The sequence below is a fragment of the Pleuronectes platessa genome, chromosome 14, assembly GCF_947347685.1.
Source record: "Pleuronectes platessa chromosome 14, fPlePla1.1, whole genome shotgun sequence".
In the NCBI taxonomy this organism is placed as follows: Eukaryota; Metazoa; Chordata; class Actinopteri; order Pleuronectiformes; family Pleuronectidae; genus Pleuronectes; species Pleuronectes platessa.
In genome coordinates this window covers 21,982,662-21,998,930 of record NC_070639.1, presented here as the reverse complement: position 1 = coordinate 21,998,930, position 16,269 = coordinate 21,982,662, and the positions used below count along the sequence as shown (strand labels likewise).

General features: G+C 41.0%; 4 protein-coding genes across 4 annotated transcripts; all 4 read right to left on the bottom strand.

Annotated features, from left to right (window-relative positions):
* Positions 1–84: 84 nt before the first annotated feature.
* LOC128455538 (protamine-like protein) lies at positions 85–879 on the bottom strand. The gene has a single exon (XM_053439206.1). It carries the CDS (start codon positions 877–879, stop codon positions 85–87), a length of 795 nt encoding a protein of 264 aa, XP_053295181.1.
* A 1,484-nt stretch (positions 880–2,363) lies between these two features.
* On the bottom strand, positions 2,364–3,645 carry LOC128455537 (neurofilament heavy polypeptide-like). Its single transcript, XM_053439205.1, has 3 exons — positions 3,563–3,645; positions 2,540–3,079; positions 2,364–2,379 (listed from the first exon to the last, which is right to left on the bottom strand). The coding sequence occupies exons 1-3, from the start codon at positions 3,643–3,645 to the stop codon at positions 2,364–2,366; spliced, it is 639 nt and encodes a 212-aa protein (XP_053295180.1).
* Positions 3,646–13,928: 10,283 nt separating this feature from the next.
* On the bottom strand, positions 13,929–14,723 carry LOC128455534 (protamine-like protein). Its single transcript, XM_053439204.1, has one exon. The coding sequence runs from the start codon at positions 14,721–14,723 to the stop codon at positions 13,929–13,931; it is 795 nt and encodes a 264-aa protein (XP_053295179.1).
* A 378-nt stretch (positions 14,724–15,101) lies between these two features.
* LOC128455533 (uncharacterized) lies at positions 15,102–15,758 on the bottom strand (the record flags this gene model as incomplete). The annotated part of the gene is given in 1 exon segment (XM_053439203.1): positions 15,102–15,758. A coding segment is annotated over 1 exon segment (657 nt), but the record flags the coding sequence as incomplete, so codon positions are not given.
* Between the last annotated feature and the right edge of the window lie 511 nt (positions 15,759–16,269).

The window sequence follows — 16,269 nt, the reverse complement described above, 5'->3', positions numbered from 1 at the left end:
TGTCTCCCCGGATCGTGTTCACATTGACCGATCTTCACAAAAATCAATACACAGGTGTCAATCAATCAATCAATCAATCAAATTTTATTTGTATTTTATTTGGCCCTTTTTCTGAACCAAAGCTTTGCTGGCCACTAGGCGTCTGATGGTGAGGAGGACCCTGGTGTTGTTCCTCGCAACATCGTATCCTCCAGCCTGCAGAGCCTTCTTCAAGGCAGGCAGGGATATTCCATGGCGCTCTTTGGAAGCGGAAACAGCCTCCAGTATCATGTTGGACACTGTGTAGCCCAAATACTCCCTCTGAAGCTTTACTCTCCTCGTTGGAGACTTGGCTCTCAACCTTGGAGATTTGGATCTACTTGGAGATCTTGATATGATTGGAGATTCAAATCTCTTTGGAGACCTGAGTCTCCTTGTAGACCTGGATCTCATTGGAGATTCGGTTCTCCCTGGAGATCTCGATCTCATTGGAGACTTTGCTCCCATCTTTGGAGACTTGGCTCTAATCTTTGGAGATTCGGATCTCATTGGAGATTTGGATCTCCGTGGAGATCTTGATCTCATTGGAGACTTTGTTCCCATCTTTGGAGACTTGGCTCTCATCTTTGGAGATTCGGATCTCATTGGAGATTTGGATCTCATTGGAGTCCTGGATCTCCTTGGAGACCTGGATCTCCTTGTAGACCTGGATCTCATTGGAGATTTGGTTCTCCTTGGAGACTTTGCTGTAGTCTTTGGAGTCATTACTCTTCTCTTTGGAGATTTGGATCCCATTGGATATCTTGATCTCCTTGAAGATTTGAGCTGAGACATTAAATTCCGAAGTCTCACTGAAGATCTCATTGGAGATCTCGATCTCATTGGAGACCTTTCTCCCATCTTTGGAGATTCGGATCTCATTGGAGATTTGGATCTCATTGGAGTCCTGGATCTCCTTGGAGACCTGGATCTCCTTGTAGACCTGGATCTCATTGGAGATTTGGTTCTCCTTGGAGACTTTGCTGTAGTCTTTGGAGTCATTACTCTTCTCTTTGGAGATTTGGATCCCATTGGATATCTTGATCTCCTTGAAGATTTGAGCTGAGACATTAAATTCCGAAGTCTCACTGAAGATCTCATTGGAGATTTGGATCTCCGTGGAGATCTCGATCTCATTGGAGACCTTTCTCCCATCTTTGGAGATTCGGATCTCATTGGAGATTTGGATCTCATTGGAGTCCTGGATCTCCTTGGAGACCTGGATCTCATTGGAGATTTGGTTCTCCTTGGAGACTTTGTTCCCATCTTTGGAGACTTGGCTCTCCGTGGAGATCTTGATCTCATTGGAGACTTTGTTCCCATCTTTGGAGACTTGGCTCTCATCTTTGGAGATTCGGATCTCATTGGAGATTTGGATCTCATTGGAGTCCTGGATCTCCTTGGAGACCTGGATCTCCTTGTAGACCTGGATCTCATTGGAGATTTGGTTCTCCTTGGAGACTTTGCTGTAGTCTTTGGAGTCATTACTCTTCTCTTTGGAGATTTGGATCCCATTGGATATCTTGATCTCCTTGAAGATTTGAGCTGAGACATTAAATTCCGAAGTCTCACTGAAGATCTCATTGGAGATTTGGATCTCCGTGGAGATCTCGATCTCATTGGAGACCTTTCTCCCATCTTTGGAGATTCGGATCTCATTGGAGATTTGGATCTCATTGGAGTCCTGGATCTCCTTGGAGACCTGGATCTCATTGGAGATTTGGTTCTCCTTGGAGACTTTGTTCCCATCTTTGGAGACTTGGCTCTCATCTTTGGAGATTCGGATCTCATTGGAGATTTGGATCTCCGTGGAGATCTTGATCTCATTGGAGACTTTGTTCCCATCTTTGGAGACTTGGCTCTCATCTTTGGAGATTCGGATCACATTGGAGATTTGGATCTCATTGGAGTCCTGGATCTCCTTGGAGACCTGGATCTCCTTGTAGACCTGGATCTCATTGGAGATTTGGTTCTCCTTGGAGACTTTGCTGTAGTCTTTGGAGTCATTACTCTTCTCTTTGGAGATTTGGATCCCATTGGATATCTTGATCTCCTTGAAGATTTGAGCTGAGACATTAAATTCCGAAGTCTCACTGAAGATCTCATTGGAGATTTGGATCTCCGTGGAGATCTCGATCTCATTGGAGACCTTTCTCCCATCTTTGGAGATTCGGATCTCATTGGAGATTTGGATCTCATTGGAGTCCTGGATCTCCTTGGAGACCTGGATCTCATTGGAGATTTGGTTCTCCTTGGAGACTTTGTTCCCATCTTTGGAGACTTGGCTCTCATCTTTGGAGATTCGGATCTCATTGGAGATTTGGATCTCCGTGGAGATCTTGATCTCATTGGAGATTTGAGCTGAGACATTAAATTGCGAAGTCTCAGTGAAGATCTCATTGGAGATTTGGATCTCATTGGAGATTTGGATCTCATTGGAGATTTGGATCTCATTGTAGACTTTGCTCTAGTCTTTGGAGTCATGACTCTTCCCTTTGGAGAGAAAAGAGTCCTTGGAGACCTGGATCTCCGTGGAGATCTGGATCTCATTGGAGACTTTGCTCTCATCTTTGGAGATTTGGATCTCCTTGGAGATCTTGATCTCATTGGAGATTCGGATCTCCTTGGAGACTTTGCTCTTGTCTTTGGAGTCACGACTCTTCTCCTTGGAGACCTGAATCTCCTTGTAGACCTGGATCTCATTGAAGATTTGGTTCTTCTTGGAGACTTTGCTCTACTCTTTGGAGTCATGACTCTTCTCTTTGGAGATTTGGATCCCATTGGATATCTTGATCTCCTTGAAGATTTGAGCTGAGACATTAAATTCCGAAGTCTCACTGAAGATCTCATTGGAGATTTGGATCTCATTGGAGACTTTGTTCCCATCTTTGGAGACTTGGCTCTCATCTTTGGAGATTCGGATCTCATTGGAGATTTGGATCTCCGTGGAGATCTTGATCTCATTGGAGACTTTGTTCCCATCTTTGGAGACTTGGCTCTCATCTTTGGAGATTTGGATCTCATTGGAGTCCTGGATCTCCTTGGAGACCTGGATCTCCTTGTAGACCTGGATCTCATTGGAGATTTGGTTCTCCTTGGAGACTTTGCTGTAGTCTTTGGAGTCATTACTCTTCTCTTTGGAGATTTGGATCCCATTGGATATCTTGATCTCCTTGAAGATTTGAGCTGAGACATTAAATTCCGAAGTCTCACTGAAGATCTCATTGGAGATTTGGATCTCCGTGGAGATCTCGATCTCATTGGAGACCTTTCTCCCATCTTTGGAGATTCGGATCTCATTGGAGATTTGGATCTCATTGGAGTCCTGGATCTCCTTGGAGACCCAGATCTCATTGGAGATTTGGTTCTCCTTGGAGACTTTGCTCTAGTCTTTGGAGTCATGACTCTTCTCTTTGGAGATTTGGATCTCATTGGATATCTTGTTCACCTTGAAGATTTGAGCTGAGACGTTAAATTCCGAAGCCTCACTGAAGATCTCATTGGAGATTTAGATCTCATTGGAGATTTGGTTCTCCGTGGAGATCTTGATCTCATTGGAGACTTTGCTCCCATCTTTTGAGACTTTGCAATCATCTTTGGGGACTTTGTTGGAGACTTGGCTCTCATCTTTGGAGATTCGGATCTCAGTGGATATCTCGATTTCCTTGAAGATTTGAGCTGAGACTTTAATTTCTGAAGTATCACTCAGGAAGGCATTGTAAAAGCAATATGTCCAGTGTGTTTTCTCCAGCAAGCTGATAATTTAAAATATATGCATAAACTGTTGGACACTACAGTTGAGAACATAGGCATTCCTTTGTCAAATCGTTTCCTTTAAAATATGGGGTTTAGAGTGTGTATCATGAAGGTGTGATCAAAGACCATCCAAGGATGTCATAAGCGATCCAGATAATACCCCATCCTTTGATGAGTCCTTGTGATCAAAGACGATCCAAGGATGTCATACGCAATCCAGACTTTACCCCATCCTTTGATGAGTCCTATCCAATTTTATAGAACTTTCTAGAAAACAGAAACACAACCAAATACAGGCAGCTCGAAGTTTCAGATGTAAGAAATGTTTATAGTATGTGTTGAAAAAAATGCAAATCTTTTCTGTAAACTTAAAGTTATCTTGTTGATACCTATCCACTTAAAAACCTGATACCGATGAGTGTATATACATTATATTGATGTATACATATTGGTCGGGCTCAATTCTGTCAAAATAACTTGTAAAAAAGAGAAAAGAGGGGGAAGTGCTGGATGTTCTGCAATTGCAGTATTTTTTTATTATTATATTTAGTTATATTTAGTTCCAAATAGTCAGAGGCCATTATAGATCAAGATCAAAACGATTTCTTTGTTATTGGAGTTGGAGCATTTTGTGTTGCTCTGTGGGATCTTCCCTCTTATCTCTGTGGGTGTGTCCCTGTACTTATACCTTTGTGAGGACTTTTTACGCATAGACCCTACAGAGTGAGGATATTTGAACTGTTCCTCCCTTCTTCAAAGGCCTGTCAGAAGGTTAAGACTTCGTATTAGGGTTAAAATTCGGTTTAGGTTAGGTAGTGATTCTCCCACTGGTGGGGCGTGGAGGCATAACAGGTGGGGCGCGCGACCAGGAGGGGGAAATGTGAGGCGGAAGTTATATTATAGCTGAACCAATGTTTAAACGTCCGCATCACATTTATTCAATTATAATCACTTTGTTACAAAGATGATAAAGCTCAACCAGAAAGAACACATGCATGTGATTGTGGTGTAATGTTTCTAAGTGTCATCTTAATTTGTTGGGTCTAATAGAGTTTTCAGACATAAAATCCCCACTGGTCTCTCCTCATGTCCTACCCGAGGGTTAGGCTACCTTTACTATCCAAAGAGACATTTTGCCCCCTCTTCCCCCATATTAAATCTGTCTGGAGCCGCCCTGATAACACAGGTTATAAAGTTATATAGTTATATAATATATATAAAAACTATAGTTAGTTGCATTTATTAAATTATAGAACGACAATTAAAAAAACTGCTATTTTTACCCATTAGAAAAAAGGAAAACATCAAACTCTTATGAAGAGGAGAATAAAATACATGTGTAGGCCTACTTTGAAATAAATGAAGCACAGAACTATATGCTTTTTTTGCTCGTATCCAGCTTGGTACTTTTCATCAGATGCTTTGTGCTTGCTTTGGAAATGTCTTTAAGCATCACATTTTTTTTGTTTGCTAATTCCTCGCCACATATCAAGCATACAGGTAAACCTGCATCGTTGGCAGTGATAGCAAATTAACCTGTCCACGCAGAATTAAACTTTCTATTTTCCTCCCTGTGTGTGTGTGTCCGCTATCTGGGAGCGCGCGCGTATGGCGAGTGGATAGTGCCAAACCTAAAGATTCCCTGGAAGAGGCGAAGGAGCAGCCTACCCTACATCGCCGTGGGAACGTGTGAAATTTTGAATGGGATTGATTGGGACTACAGACGAGAGACCAGCGGCGACGTCACGGCGACGGCATGGTAGATCCTCCCACCGGCGGCGGTGTCACGGCGACATAGGGTAGGAAATTCAGACATAATGTACGTCTACTCTCGACGTGTGGATAAGTTCGTCGCCACTAAGACGCCTGCTGCCCTACGTCGCCGTGAGAACGCCTGAACTAGGTATGTGGCCACAAAGCGCTTCAGTGTGATTTTATGACGTAGTTTACGATTAACTAGTGTTTTATACAACCAGCACATTTATATCACTTGGAACAGCAATGTATAATGGTGTAGGACAGATAAACTGCTGTTTAAATGTAGGCTATTTTGATGGTGCCTGTTTTGATACTGTTATTCACTCTCAAAGTAGACCTATTATTGTTTTAGTTGAGATAATAAATTGCTAATTTGTTTGGGTAATTTACTGTAATTAAAATGGGTAGGTCTACAGACTTGGCATTAAACACCACTGAAAGTGTTATCTTTTACTACAGTATATCTGTTAAGAGTCACATTTATACTTAATATTTGATATGAAAAATGGGAATTGATGAAATAGGGCTTGGCAACCAACTGTGCCTGAGGACGTTTAAGTTTCATCAAACGTTGCGCCCACTGCAACGAACACCGGAGCCAATATGGTACGCGCTCTATCCACTACGCCCGATAGATTGCCTTCTTAACTGAGTTGTTCATAGGGAGCCTAGCGGTGTACAGACTTCTGTCTTTCTTTTATCCCGTCAGACATTTTGGTCCACAAAAAAAAAATGTAGGTCACGGAAATCCCATTTTTGGTGGGATTTCTGGGATTTTTTTATCATTTATGGTTTGTTCAAAAATATGTGACCTATTCATGTAAGATCCCAAGATTGCAGAAATGATTTTGAAGGCCCCAACAAAGCACCCCTGCGGTAAACTATTTGAAACATTGTGCATTCATTTGATTGAAAGTGTTGTTTAGAATTTTTAGGTTGATATATTAATCTGTAATGATTATTTTCGGCTAGGTGAAGCGTACAAAAACATTTGCCTTGAGTCATTATATTGACTGAATTCCTATCTTTTACATTGCAGGTGGAGATGCTGTTTTGGTGGTGGAGGACACGGAGAACAGAGTGACGCTGAACCAGCTCCTCATGTTCCTCACTGGGGCAGACAGAGTTCCTCCCCTGGGATTCCCTGGAGAGCCAACTATAAACTTTTTGCACACTGTCACGGTCTTCCCGGAAGCAAACACCTGTGCTATGATTCTAAAGTTGCCGCTACACAACACATTTGAATCATTCTCTGATTCAATGATATCAGGAATCATCCAGTCCCCCTGTTTTGGTTATGCCTAATTTTTTGCTGGTATTTAAACTTTTTTTTTTGCATGTTTTGCATCTTTAAATAGGTTGTTTTGCATGTTCTGCATCTTTAAATAAACAATGTTCCAGTTCCACGTTTTTATGCTTTGCCAGACCCTTATTGGATGACTACAATCAAAGCTTTTGTTTGGCCGTCTGCCAAAATAATACATGTTGGCTTACAACTAGTGACTACAATGAAGTCTTCTATCTGCCCAATAATGTTTTTCTTCTTTCTTGCCTTCTCAAATTCAACATTTGTATGGTTAATTATCTGCTGTCAAAGCACAGATTCTGTTGAATGATGGATGCTTAAAATTTACTTTGAAACACAGATAAATGCGGTTGTTAATTCACAAATGTTTTCTGTTTCATCAAAGAAATTCCATTGTGATCATTTACATTGCTACATTGATTTATACATTAACTACAACTTTTGAAAAAGAAAGTGAATAATATAGCCTAGATAGAAAACAGAAAATGTCATAGGCCTGGGGGGTATTCCACGAACGGACGTTTAACAAACAGAGTTAACGCTGAACTCTAGGTTGACTGAGCCTGTGCCAACTAAACCAGAGCTGTCGGTTCCACGGCACCGGTTATGCATTAGTTCAATCAACACAGGGTTGGTTAACACAGGGTTGTGCGCGTCCACGCCAAACCTATAAAGAAGTGATTTATGGATCATGGAAACCCTGATCGAAATGGGGAAACGGGCCGCTTGAAAGTGAAAATGTCATGTTGTCCTGGGAACCGGATTTTCAGTTCTAAACAACCGAACGAGAGATGGCATTGAGATGTGCGAGAGATGTGTCGTTTCTTTCAAAATGAAAATAAATCAATATCAAGAGGTGAAAATCACTACCAATCGAAACATGTCGAGGCGTTAATGTATTCAATGCACGCTACTGTGGAGAAGGCTATTTAAATATATTAAAGATTTGCGTGAGAATCTGTATCTCTCCAGCAAAAAGTCATCCGGATATAGCCGTGGTCTTATAAATCTCTCCCGGTGGATTGCACGAATAATTGGCGCTCCGGTATCAACAGGGCTCTCATCAAAAGGGCATGCCATTGTGAACACATGGAATCTGCGGTGAACGCAGCTTTAAATCCCCAAAACCGGGTTATGTTCCAAACTTAACCTGCACAAAACCTGGTCCGACCAGGTTTGATTCAGAGCATATGTTGCTATAGTAACTAACGTTTTTTATAAAATGTCATCAACTTATTCATCAACAAGTCATTGGATATATTAATACCAGAAAATAATGAAGAAAAAAATTATATATATAGACTGGGAATCGAACCCCAGTCCCAACGGCGGCGGCGTGCATATCCTCTCCACACGGCGGCGTAGCTTCTCCACACGTTCATTTCACCAATGGTTATCCTTCTCCAGGGAATCCTGGCACTATCCACTCGCCATACGCGCGCACACACACGCTCCTGTTATTTCATGACGGCCTAATACGATGATGATTTAAAAAAATGAACGTGAACGGTACGTTCACTCACGTTCATCATATGAAAACTGATTCGTTAAGTTCACCGTTCGCGAAAAATATGCGCAACATTCACAGCACCGTACAGGGAGCCATTGAAGAGGGGCTGAAGAGCTGGATGTTGCCGACCCCTGTCCTATCCCATTGACTGTGAACCCAAGAGCAAGACAGGCTTCTTCGTACTTTCTTTTCAACTTGGTTTTTGACCACAGTCTCTTGTTTGTCCCTGACGGGCTGCTGCACGTGAACGAGCTCTGATCTCCTGTGTGTGTCTCTGAGCGAGTGAGCGAGTGAGCGGGGTGGGGGGCGGAGCCCCGGGGCCTGAGAGTGTGCGCTGTACAGGGAGCCACTTCAGAGGGGTTTTTAGAGCCGCCCGTGGCTTCAGAGCCCTGGCTACGGCGAAAGAACAATTTGTTTACTGCTCCGGCGGTACAGTGATGCGGGCGTTTAAACATTGGTTCGGCTATAATATAACTTCCGCCTCACATTTCCCCCTCACGGTCGCGCGCCCCACCTGTTATGCCTCCACGCCCCACCAGTGGGGGCGCCACACAGTTTGAGAATCACTGAGTTACGGGGATGTTTGAGCTTAAATCAGCTATGAGGAGCCCAAGGTAAAATATGCCCACCACTCTCTTACGGTGGATATATACTTTTAGAATAACCAGCAAATCAGGGCAACTTTAAATAATTCAAATATTTTTTTAACCTGAGACTCATTGGCCTTGGCTCATTTTCTGTGATGAACATATAAAGGAACATATATTCAATAACTTTACACCCCCCATTCACATTTATATTACATATGTGATGTTCGTGTCCACTGGACCCAGGACTACATAAAGTGTTAAATTGTATATTTCAATCACCTCTGCTCCCACATTCCTGCACATTTACGTAAAAGTTCTCTGCCAGTTACTGCATCCCACAAGGAATCTATTGATTCCCATATGGATTTGAAAACTCCAGCACGGATAATAACACTAAAGTATGCAAATAAATGGGTTTGGTCCATCTCAATCTAGCTTTCTACGAAAACTTGCTGTCCCTCCAAATTAGTGCAATCCAGAATGATTTTCGGAATGAAAAGTTCGTAAGAAGGCTTGATGTCCTGCACATGAGTCACTGCTATCCGTGTCGGCCCTGATTGCACCTTATTACATTGGTAGCCATGCGGGGTGGTGTAAGTGCAAAAAGACCATTAAATTGTCATCATTTTTTGTCATCCATATGTTGGCTGCTGATGGCCTGGCCTGGATTTGGGACTGGCTGCAGATTAACTTTTTACGTAGCTGGCTGATGGTCAATCTCATCCTCTTCTTCAAACTCACTGTCAGACTCTGACTTGACAGAAACTTGATCTTCATATTCTCTAAACTCTCCCCCTTCATTGTCTTCCAAAGATTGTCTCTCTTCAAAAATCATTGCTAGATACTGTATCTCTTCATTGGGGCTCTTGTGTAGACTGACATGAGTATGTTCAATTTCTAATTAAGTTCAATAAATAAAGTCAATACTGATGAAAACACTTGTTTCATATTCGTGTTTTCCAATCATATCTTGATTGTAATTGATGTTTCTTTGTTTAATTGCATTTTATCACAAAAAACGAAAAGCACTTTTATTCATGAATGTGATTTAACAGGGGTAAATGACAAATATTAACCATATATGCTGTTTATATTGCTTGTTATTGGGATAAAGTTAACATCTGTGAAGTATTTTTACATATATCGTTGTAGCTGTATTGATTGAAAGACCGAATAATGCGGTGGGTCCAGAATGATTTTCGGAATGAAAAGTTCGTAAGAAGGCTTGATGTCCTGCACATGAGTCACTGCTATCCGTGTCGGCCCTGATTGCACCTTATTACATTGGTAGCCATGCGGGGTGGTGTAAGTGCAAAAAGACCATTAAATTGTCATCATTTTTTGTCATCCATATGTTTGCTGCTGATGGCCTGGCCTGGATTTGGGACTGGCTGCAGATTAACTTTTTACGTAGCTGGCTGATGGTCAATCTCATCCTCTTCTTCAAACTCACTGTCAGACTCTGAATTGACAGAAACTTGATCTTCATATTCTCTAAACTCCTCCCCTTAATTGTCTTCCAAAGATTGTCTCTCTTCAAAAATCATTGCTAGATACTGTATCTGTTCATTGGGGCTCTTGTGTAGACTGACATGAGTGTGTTCAATTTCTAATTAAGTTCAATAAATAAAGTCAATACTGATGAAAACCTTGTTTCATATTCGTTTTTTCCAATCATATCTTGATTGTAATTGATGTTTCTTTGTTTAATTGCATTTTATCACAAAAAACGAAAAGCACTTTTATTCATGAATGTGATTTAACAGGTGTAAATGACAAATATTAACCATATATGCTGTTTATATTGCTTGTTATTGGGATAAAGTTAACATCTGTGAAGTATTTTTACATATATCGTTGTAGCTGTATTGATTGAAAGACCGAATAATGCGGTGGGTCCAGAATGATTTTCGGAATGAAAAGTTCGTAAGAAGGCTTGATGTCCTGCACATGAGTCACTGCTATCCGTGTCGGCCCTGATTGCACCTTATTACATTGGTAGCCATGCGGGGTGGTGTAAGTGCAAAAAGACCATTAAATTGTCATCATTTTTTGTCATCCATATGTTTGCTGCTGATGGCCTGGCCTGGATTTGGGACTGGCTGCAGATTAACTTTTTACGTAGCTGGCTGATGGTCAATCTCATCCTCTTCTTCAAACTCACTGTCAGACTCTGAATTGACAGAAACTTGATCTTCATATTCTCTAAACTCCTCCCCTTAATTGTCTTCCAAAGATTGTCTCTCTTCAAAAATCATTGCTAGATACTGTATCTGTTCATTGGGGCTCTTGTGTAGACTGACATGAGTGTGTTCAATTTCTAATTAAGTTCAATAAATAAAGTCAATACTGATGAAAACCTTGTTTCATATTCGTTTTTTCCAATCATATCTTGATTGTAATTGATGTTTCTTTGTTTAATTGCATTTTATCACAAAAAACGAAAAGCACTTTTATTCATGAATGTGATTTAACAGGTGTAAATGACAAATATTAACCATATATGCTGTTTATATTGCTTGTTATTGGGATAAAGTTAACATCTGTGAAGTATTTTTACATATATCGTTGTAGCTGTAGTGATTGAAAGACCGAATAATGCGGTGGTTCCACCAGACCCACGAACATTGGCTGGGTGGCCCAAACATGAACACCACACAAGGGTTAAAAAAATGTTTTAGGAAATTTGTATGTTCTCATATTTGGTGAGCATAAGTTTACTGAAATGTCAAACTGGAGAGAAACTGACCCCTGTAAAGTTTCTACAGTGTCGCTGTCCTATGGGATTCAATTATAGGCCTGTCTATCACACAAATCCATGAAATTATAAATGATATCAACATGAACGGGCTCACGACTAAACCAATAAGAGATTTAGATTCATATTCACAGACTCTAAGCATCTTAAAAATAAAGTTTTGTAGCTCATACAACACAAACTAATATGTAAATAATTAAAGATAAGGTCAACATTGACATTGGACACTAAAATGATGTCAACAGCGAGAACTCTAGATCTCTGGAGATCTAGGGCAGGCCTATAGATTAGTGACCTCCATCGCTTGCCTCTTGATCTAAAGATATCAAGACCTATTGATCGGTCTATTGATACCAGCAGTGGTTCAAAAGAGATGCTGCTTATTCTGATTAGGTCCAGTGTATCTTTTTTTTTAAATCACAGAGTTGGTTTATAGGTAATTCAAGTCAATGCTGCACTCTGAAGTTTTGTACGACAGAGTACAACTCAAGCAGAGAAGACACAATACGACTTTTCGTCTCTTATCTTGCCTTTACTTCAACTGTCAGAATATGTGTAAGAGAAGAGAAATATCAAATATTGGTATTACGTACATTTCTCAATATGCTACCTGTTAACTCCAGTGATCATTACATCGGTGCATCGGTCACTTTGAGCAGATTTCCCGCAAATTGACGGGTTGTCAGAGCATGAAACTACCAGAGAGTCAACTTGTTTCAATTATACCTTGATGCCACAGCCCAGTATGGATGTATTGATGAAGATTTCTGACAAAGTGCGACACCTGCTGGTCAGGCTTGGTTATCATGGTTGATGCCAAGTCCTATATATTTCCGGTCCATTGTTCTTAATTGTCTATTTGTACAGTTTATCTATCTACTTGTGTAGATTGACCTGCCATTTCAATCTCCATACAATCATTTGCAGGGCAAACTTAATTGTAAAAGACATGATTTGTGTCTCTCTGTCCTCAGGTTCTGTTCAATCACTTCACTCACTACAAACTTACCTGTGGGACATTGTCTCTGCGTCTTAAAGCTGCTTGTTGTTCTCATCAACTCCACTGAAGAGTTTGACCTTCAGCCAACAGCATTTGACCCTGTGACTCCTGCTTCAGCTTCCTGTTTCCAGTTTATTGTTCCTCCTTCCTCCTGCTTCTTTAAAACCAGGCACCATGTAGCTCATGATAGGTGAACATCACATCTACCTGTGGGTTTTCTTCACCCTCATCGCGACCTGACAGGCAAACAGCCAGAGGAGACTTTCCTGAAGTTCATAGGAATGTTTTGTCAGAAAAAATAATCTGTAAATTGTCTCCCAGACTGATCCACCTGCTTTATATTCCCCATGCTGCACTTGCTTGAAAACATACACGAATAAAGGAATGAACATAGTTTGACATTGTTTTGAAATCAAAAATGCCCTTTTAAACAAACAAATTAATTAATTAAGCAGAAAACGAATTAAATATACAAATATAATCTATATATCGTTAGTTGGTCACATCAGCTAAACCTACATGTTTTCACAAGTGGCCAAGAAACCAAGTGTCCCAATTGTGTTGAGCTGCAAACGAGCACCAAGCACGACAGAGGCTCAAACCCAGACGTTTGAGAAAAACCAGAGCTCCACCTGTCACTGAAAACGTCACCCTACCTCAGTTTCTCAGTTTCTGAGCCAGGAAAAACTTTATTTGTGACCCACAAGGTTAAATCCAAATTTCAGATCCTGCAGAGATGAGTGGACGCATTTGACTGCTGCAAAATGTGTTTGTGTCTTTTTAAAGTCGTCATCTCTACCTTCACAATAGTTGACCTTACCTAATACATTTGACTTGAATCACTTTTAAATACCATACCTCGTGTAGGGCTGGCTCCACCAATCAACCATATTATTCTGCTCAATGCAGTAAAGTAGTTTATTATTAGGGCCCGAGCACTGACAGTGGGAGGCCCTATTGAAATTGTAATGATTATTATTATAATTATAATAATTATTATTATTATTGTTATTATTATTATTATTATTCAGTCAAATTGATTGGCTTTTTGAGGGCTTTAAAATGCTCAAATTCTTACCAAAATGTGCAGAAAGATAGAAAGTGGTGAAAATGTACGTATTCTGGAAGAATTTTCAATGGGCGTCGCAAAATGTCTCCCCGGATCGTGTTCACATTGACCGATCGTTCACAAAAATCAATACACAGGTGTCAATCAATCAATCAATCAAATTTTATTTGTATTTTATTTGGCCCTTTTTCTGAACCAAAGCTTTGCTGGCCACTAGGCGTCTGATGGTGAGGAGGACCCTGGTGTTGTTCCTCGCAACATCGTATCCTCCAGCCTGCAGAGCCTTCTTCAAGGCAGGCAGGGATATTCCATGGCGCTCTTTGGAAGCGGAAACAGCCTCCAGTATCATGTTGGACACTGTGTAGCCCAAATACTCCCTCTGAAGCTTTACTCTCCTCGTTGGAGACTTGGCTCTCAACCTTGGAGATTTGGATCTACTTGGAGATCTTGATATGATTGGAGATTCAAATCTCTTTGGAGACCTGAGTCTCCTTGTAGACCTGGATCTCATTGGAGATTCGGTTCTCCCTGGAGATCTCGATCTCATTGGAGACTTTGCTCCCATCTTTGGAGACTTGGCTCTAATCTTTGGAGATTCGGATCTCATTGGAGATTTGGATCTCCGTGGAGATCTTGATCTCATTGGAGACTTTGTTCCCATCTTTGGAGACTTGGCTCTCATCTTTGGAGATTCGGATCTCATTGGAGATTTGGATCTCATTGGAGTCCTGGATCTCCTTGGAGACCTGGATCTCCTTGTAGACCTGGATCTCATTGGAGATTTGGTTCTCCTTGGAGACTTTGCTGTAGTCTTTGGAGTCATTACTCTTCTCTTTGGAGATTTGGATCCCATTGGATATCTTGATCTCCTTGAAGATTTGAGCTGAGACATTAAATTCCGAAGTCTCACTGAAGATCTCATTGGAGATCTCGATCTCATTGGAGACCTTTCTCCCATCTTTGGAGATTCGGATCTCATTGGAGATTTGGATCTCATTGGAGTCCTGGATCTCCTTGGAGACCTGGATCTCCTTGTAGACCTGGATCTCATTGGAGATTTGGTTCTCCTTGGAGACTTTGCTGTAGTCTTTGGAGTCATTACTCTTCTCTTTGGAGATTTGGATCCCATTGGATATCTTGATCTCCTTGAAGATTTGAGCTGAGACATTAAATTCCGAAGTCTCACTGAAGATCTCATTGGAGATTTGGATCTCATTGGAGACTTTGTTCCCATCTTTGGAGACTTGGCTATCATCTTTGGAGATTCGGATCTCATTGGAGATTTGGATCTCCGTGGAGATCTTGATCTCATTGGAGACTTTGTTCCCATCTTTGGAGACTTGGCTCTCATCTTTGGAGATTCGGATCTCATTGGAGATTTGGATCTCATTGGAGTCCTGGATCTCCTTGGAGACCTGGATCTCCTTGTAGACCTGGATCTCATTGGAGATTTGGTTCTCCTTGGAGACTTTGCTGTAGTCTTTGGAGTCATTACTCTTCTCTTTGGAGATTTGGATCCCATTGGATATCTTGATCTCCTTGAAGATTTGAGCTGAGACATTAAATTCCGAAGTCTCACTGAAGATCTCATTGGAGATTTGGATCTCCGTGGAGATCTCGATCTCATTGGAGACCTTTCTCCCATCTTTGGAGATTCGGATCTCATTGGAGATTTGGATCTCATTGGAGTCCTGGATCTCCTTGGAGACCTGGATCTCATTGGAGATTTGGTTCTCCTTGGAGACTTTGCTCTAGTCTTTGGAGTCATGACTCTTCTCTTTGGAGATTTGGATCTCATTGGATATCTTGTTCACCTTGAAGATTTGAGCTGAGACGTTAAATTCCGAAGCCTCACTGAAGATCTCATTGGAGATTTAGATCTCATTGGAGATTTGGTTCTCCGTGGAGATCTTGATCTCATTGGAGACTTTGCTCCCATCTTTTGAGACTTTGCAATCATCTTTGGGGACTTTGTTGGAGACTTGGCTCTCATCTTTGGAGATTCGGATCTCAGTGGATATCTCGATTTCCTTGAAGATTTGAGCTGAGACTTTAATTTCTGAAGTATCACTGAGGAAGGCATTGTAAAAGCAATATGTCCAGTGTGTTTTCTCCAGCAAGCTGATAATTTAAAATATATGCATAAACTGTTGGACACTACAGTTGAGAACATAGGCATTCCTTTGTCAAATCGTTTCCTTTAAAATATGGGGTTTAGAGTGTGTATCATGAAGGTGTGATCAGAGACCATCCAAGGATGTCATAAGCGATCCAGATAATACCCCATCCTTTGATGAGTCCTTGTGATCAAAGACGATCCAAGGATGTCATACGCAATCCAGACTTTACCCCATCCTTTGATGAGTCCTATCCAATTTTATAGAACTTTCTAGAAAACAGAAACACAACCAAATACAGGCAGCTCGAAGTTTCAGATGTAAGAAATGTTTATAGTATGTGTTAAAAAAAATGCAAATCTTTTCTGTAAACTTAAAGTTATCTTG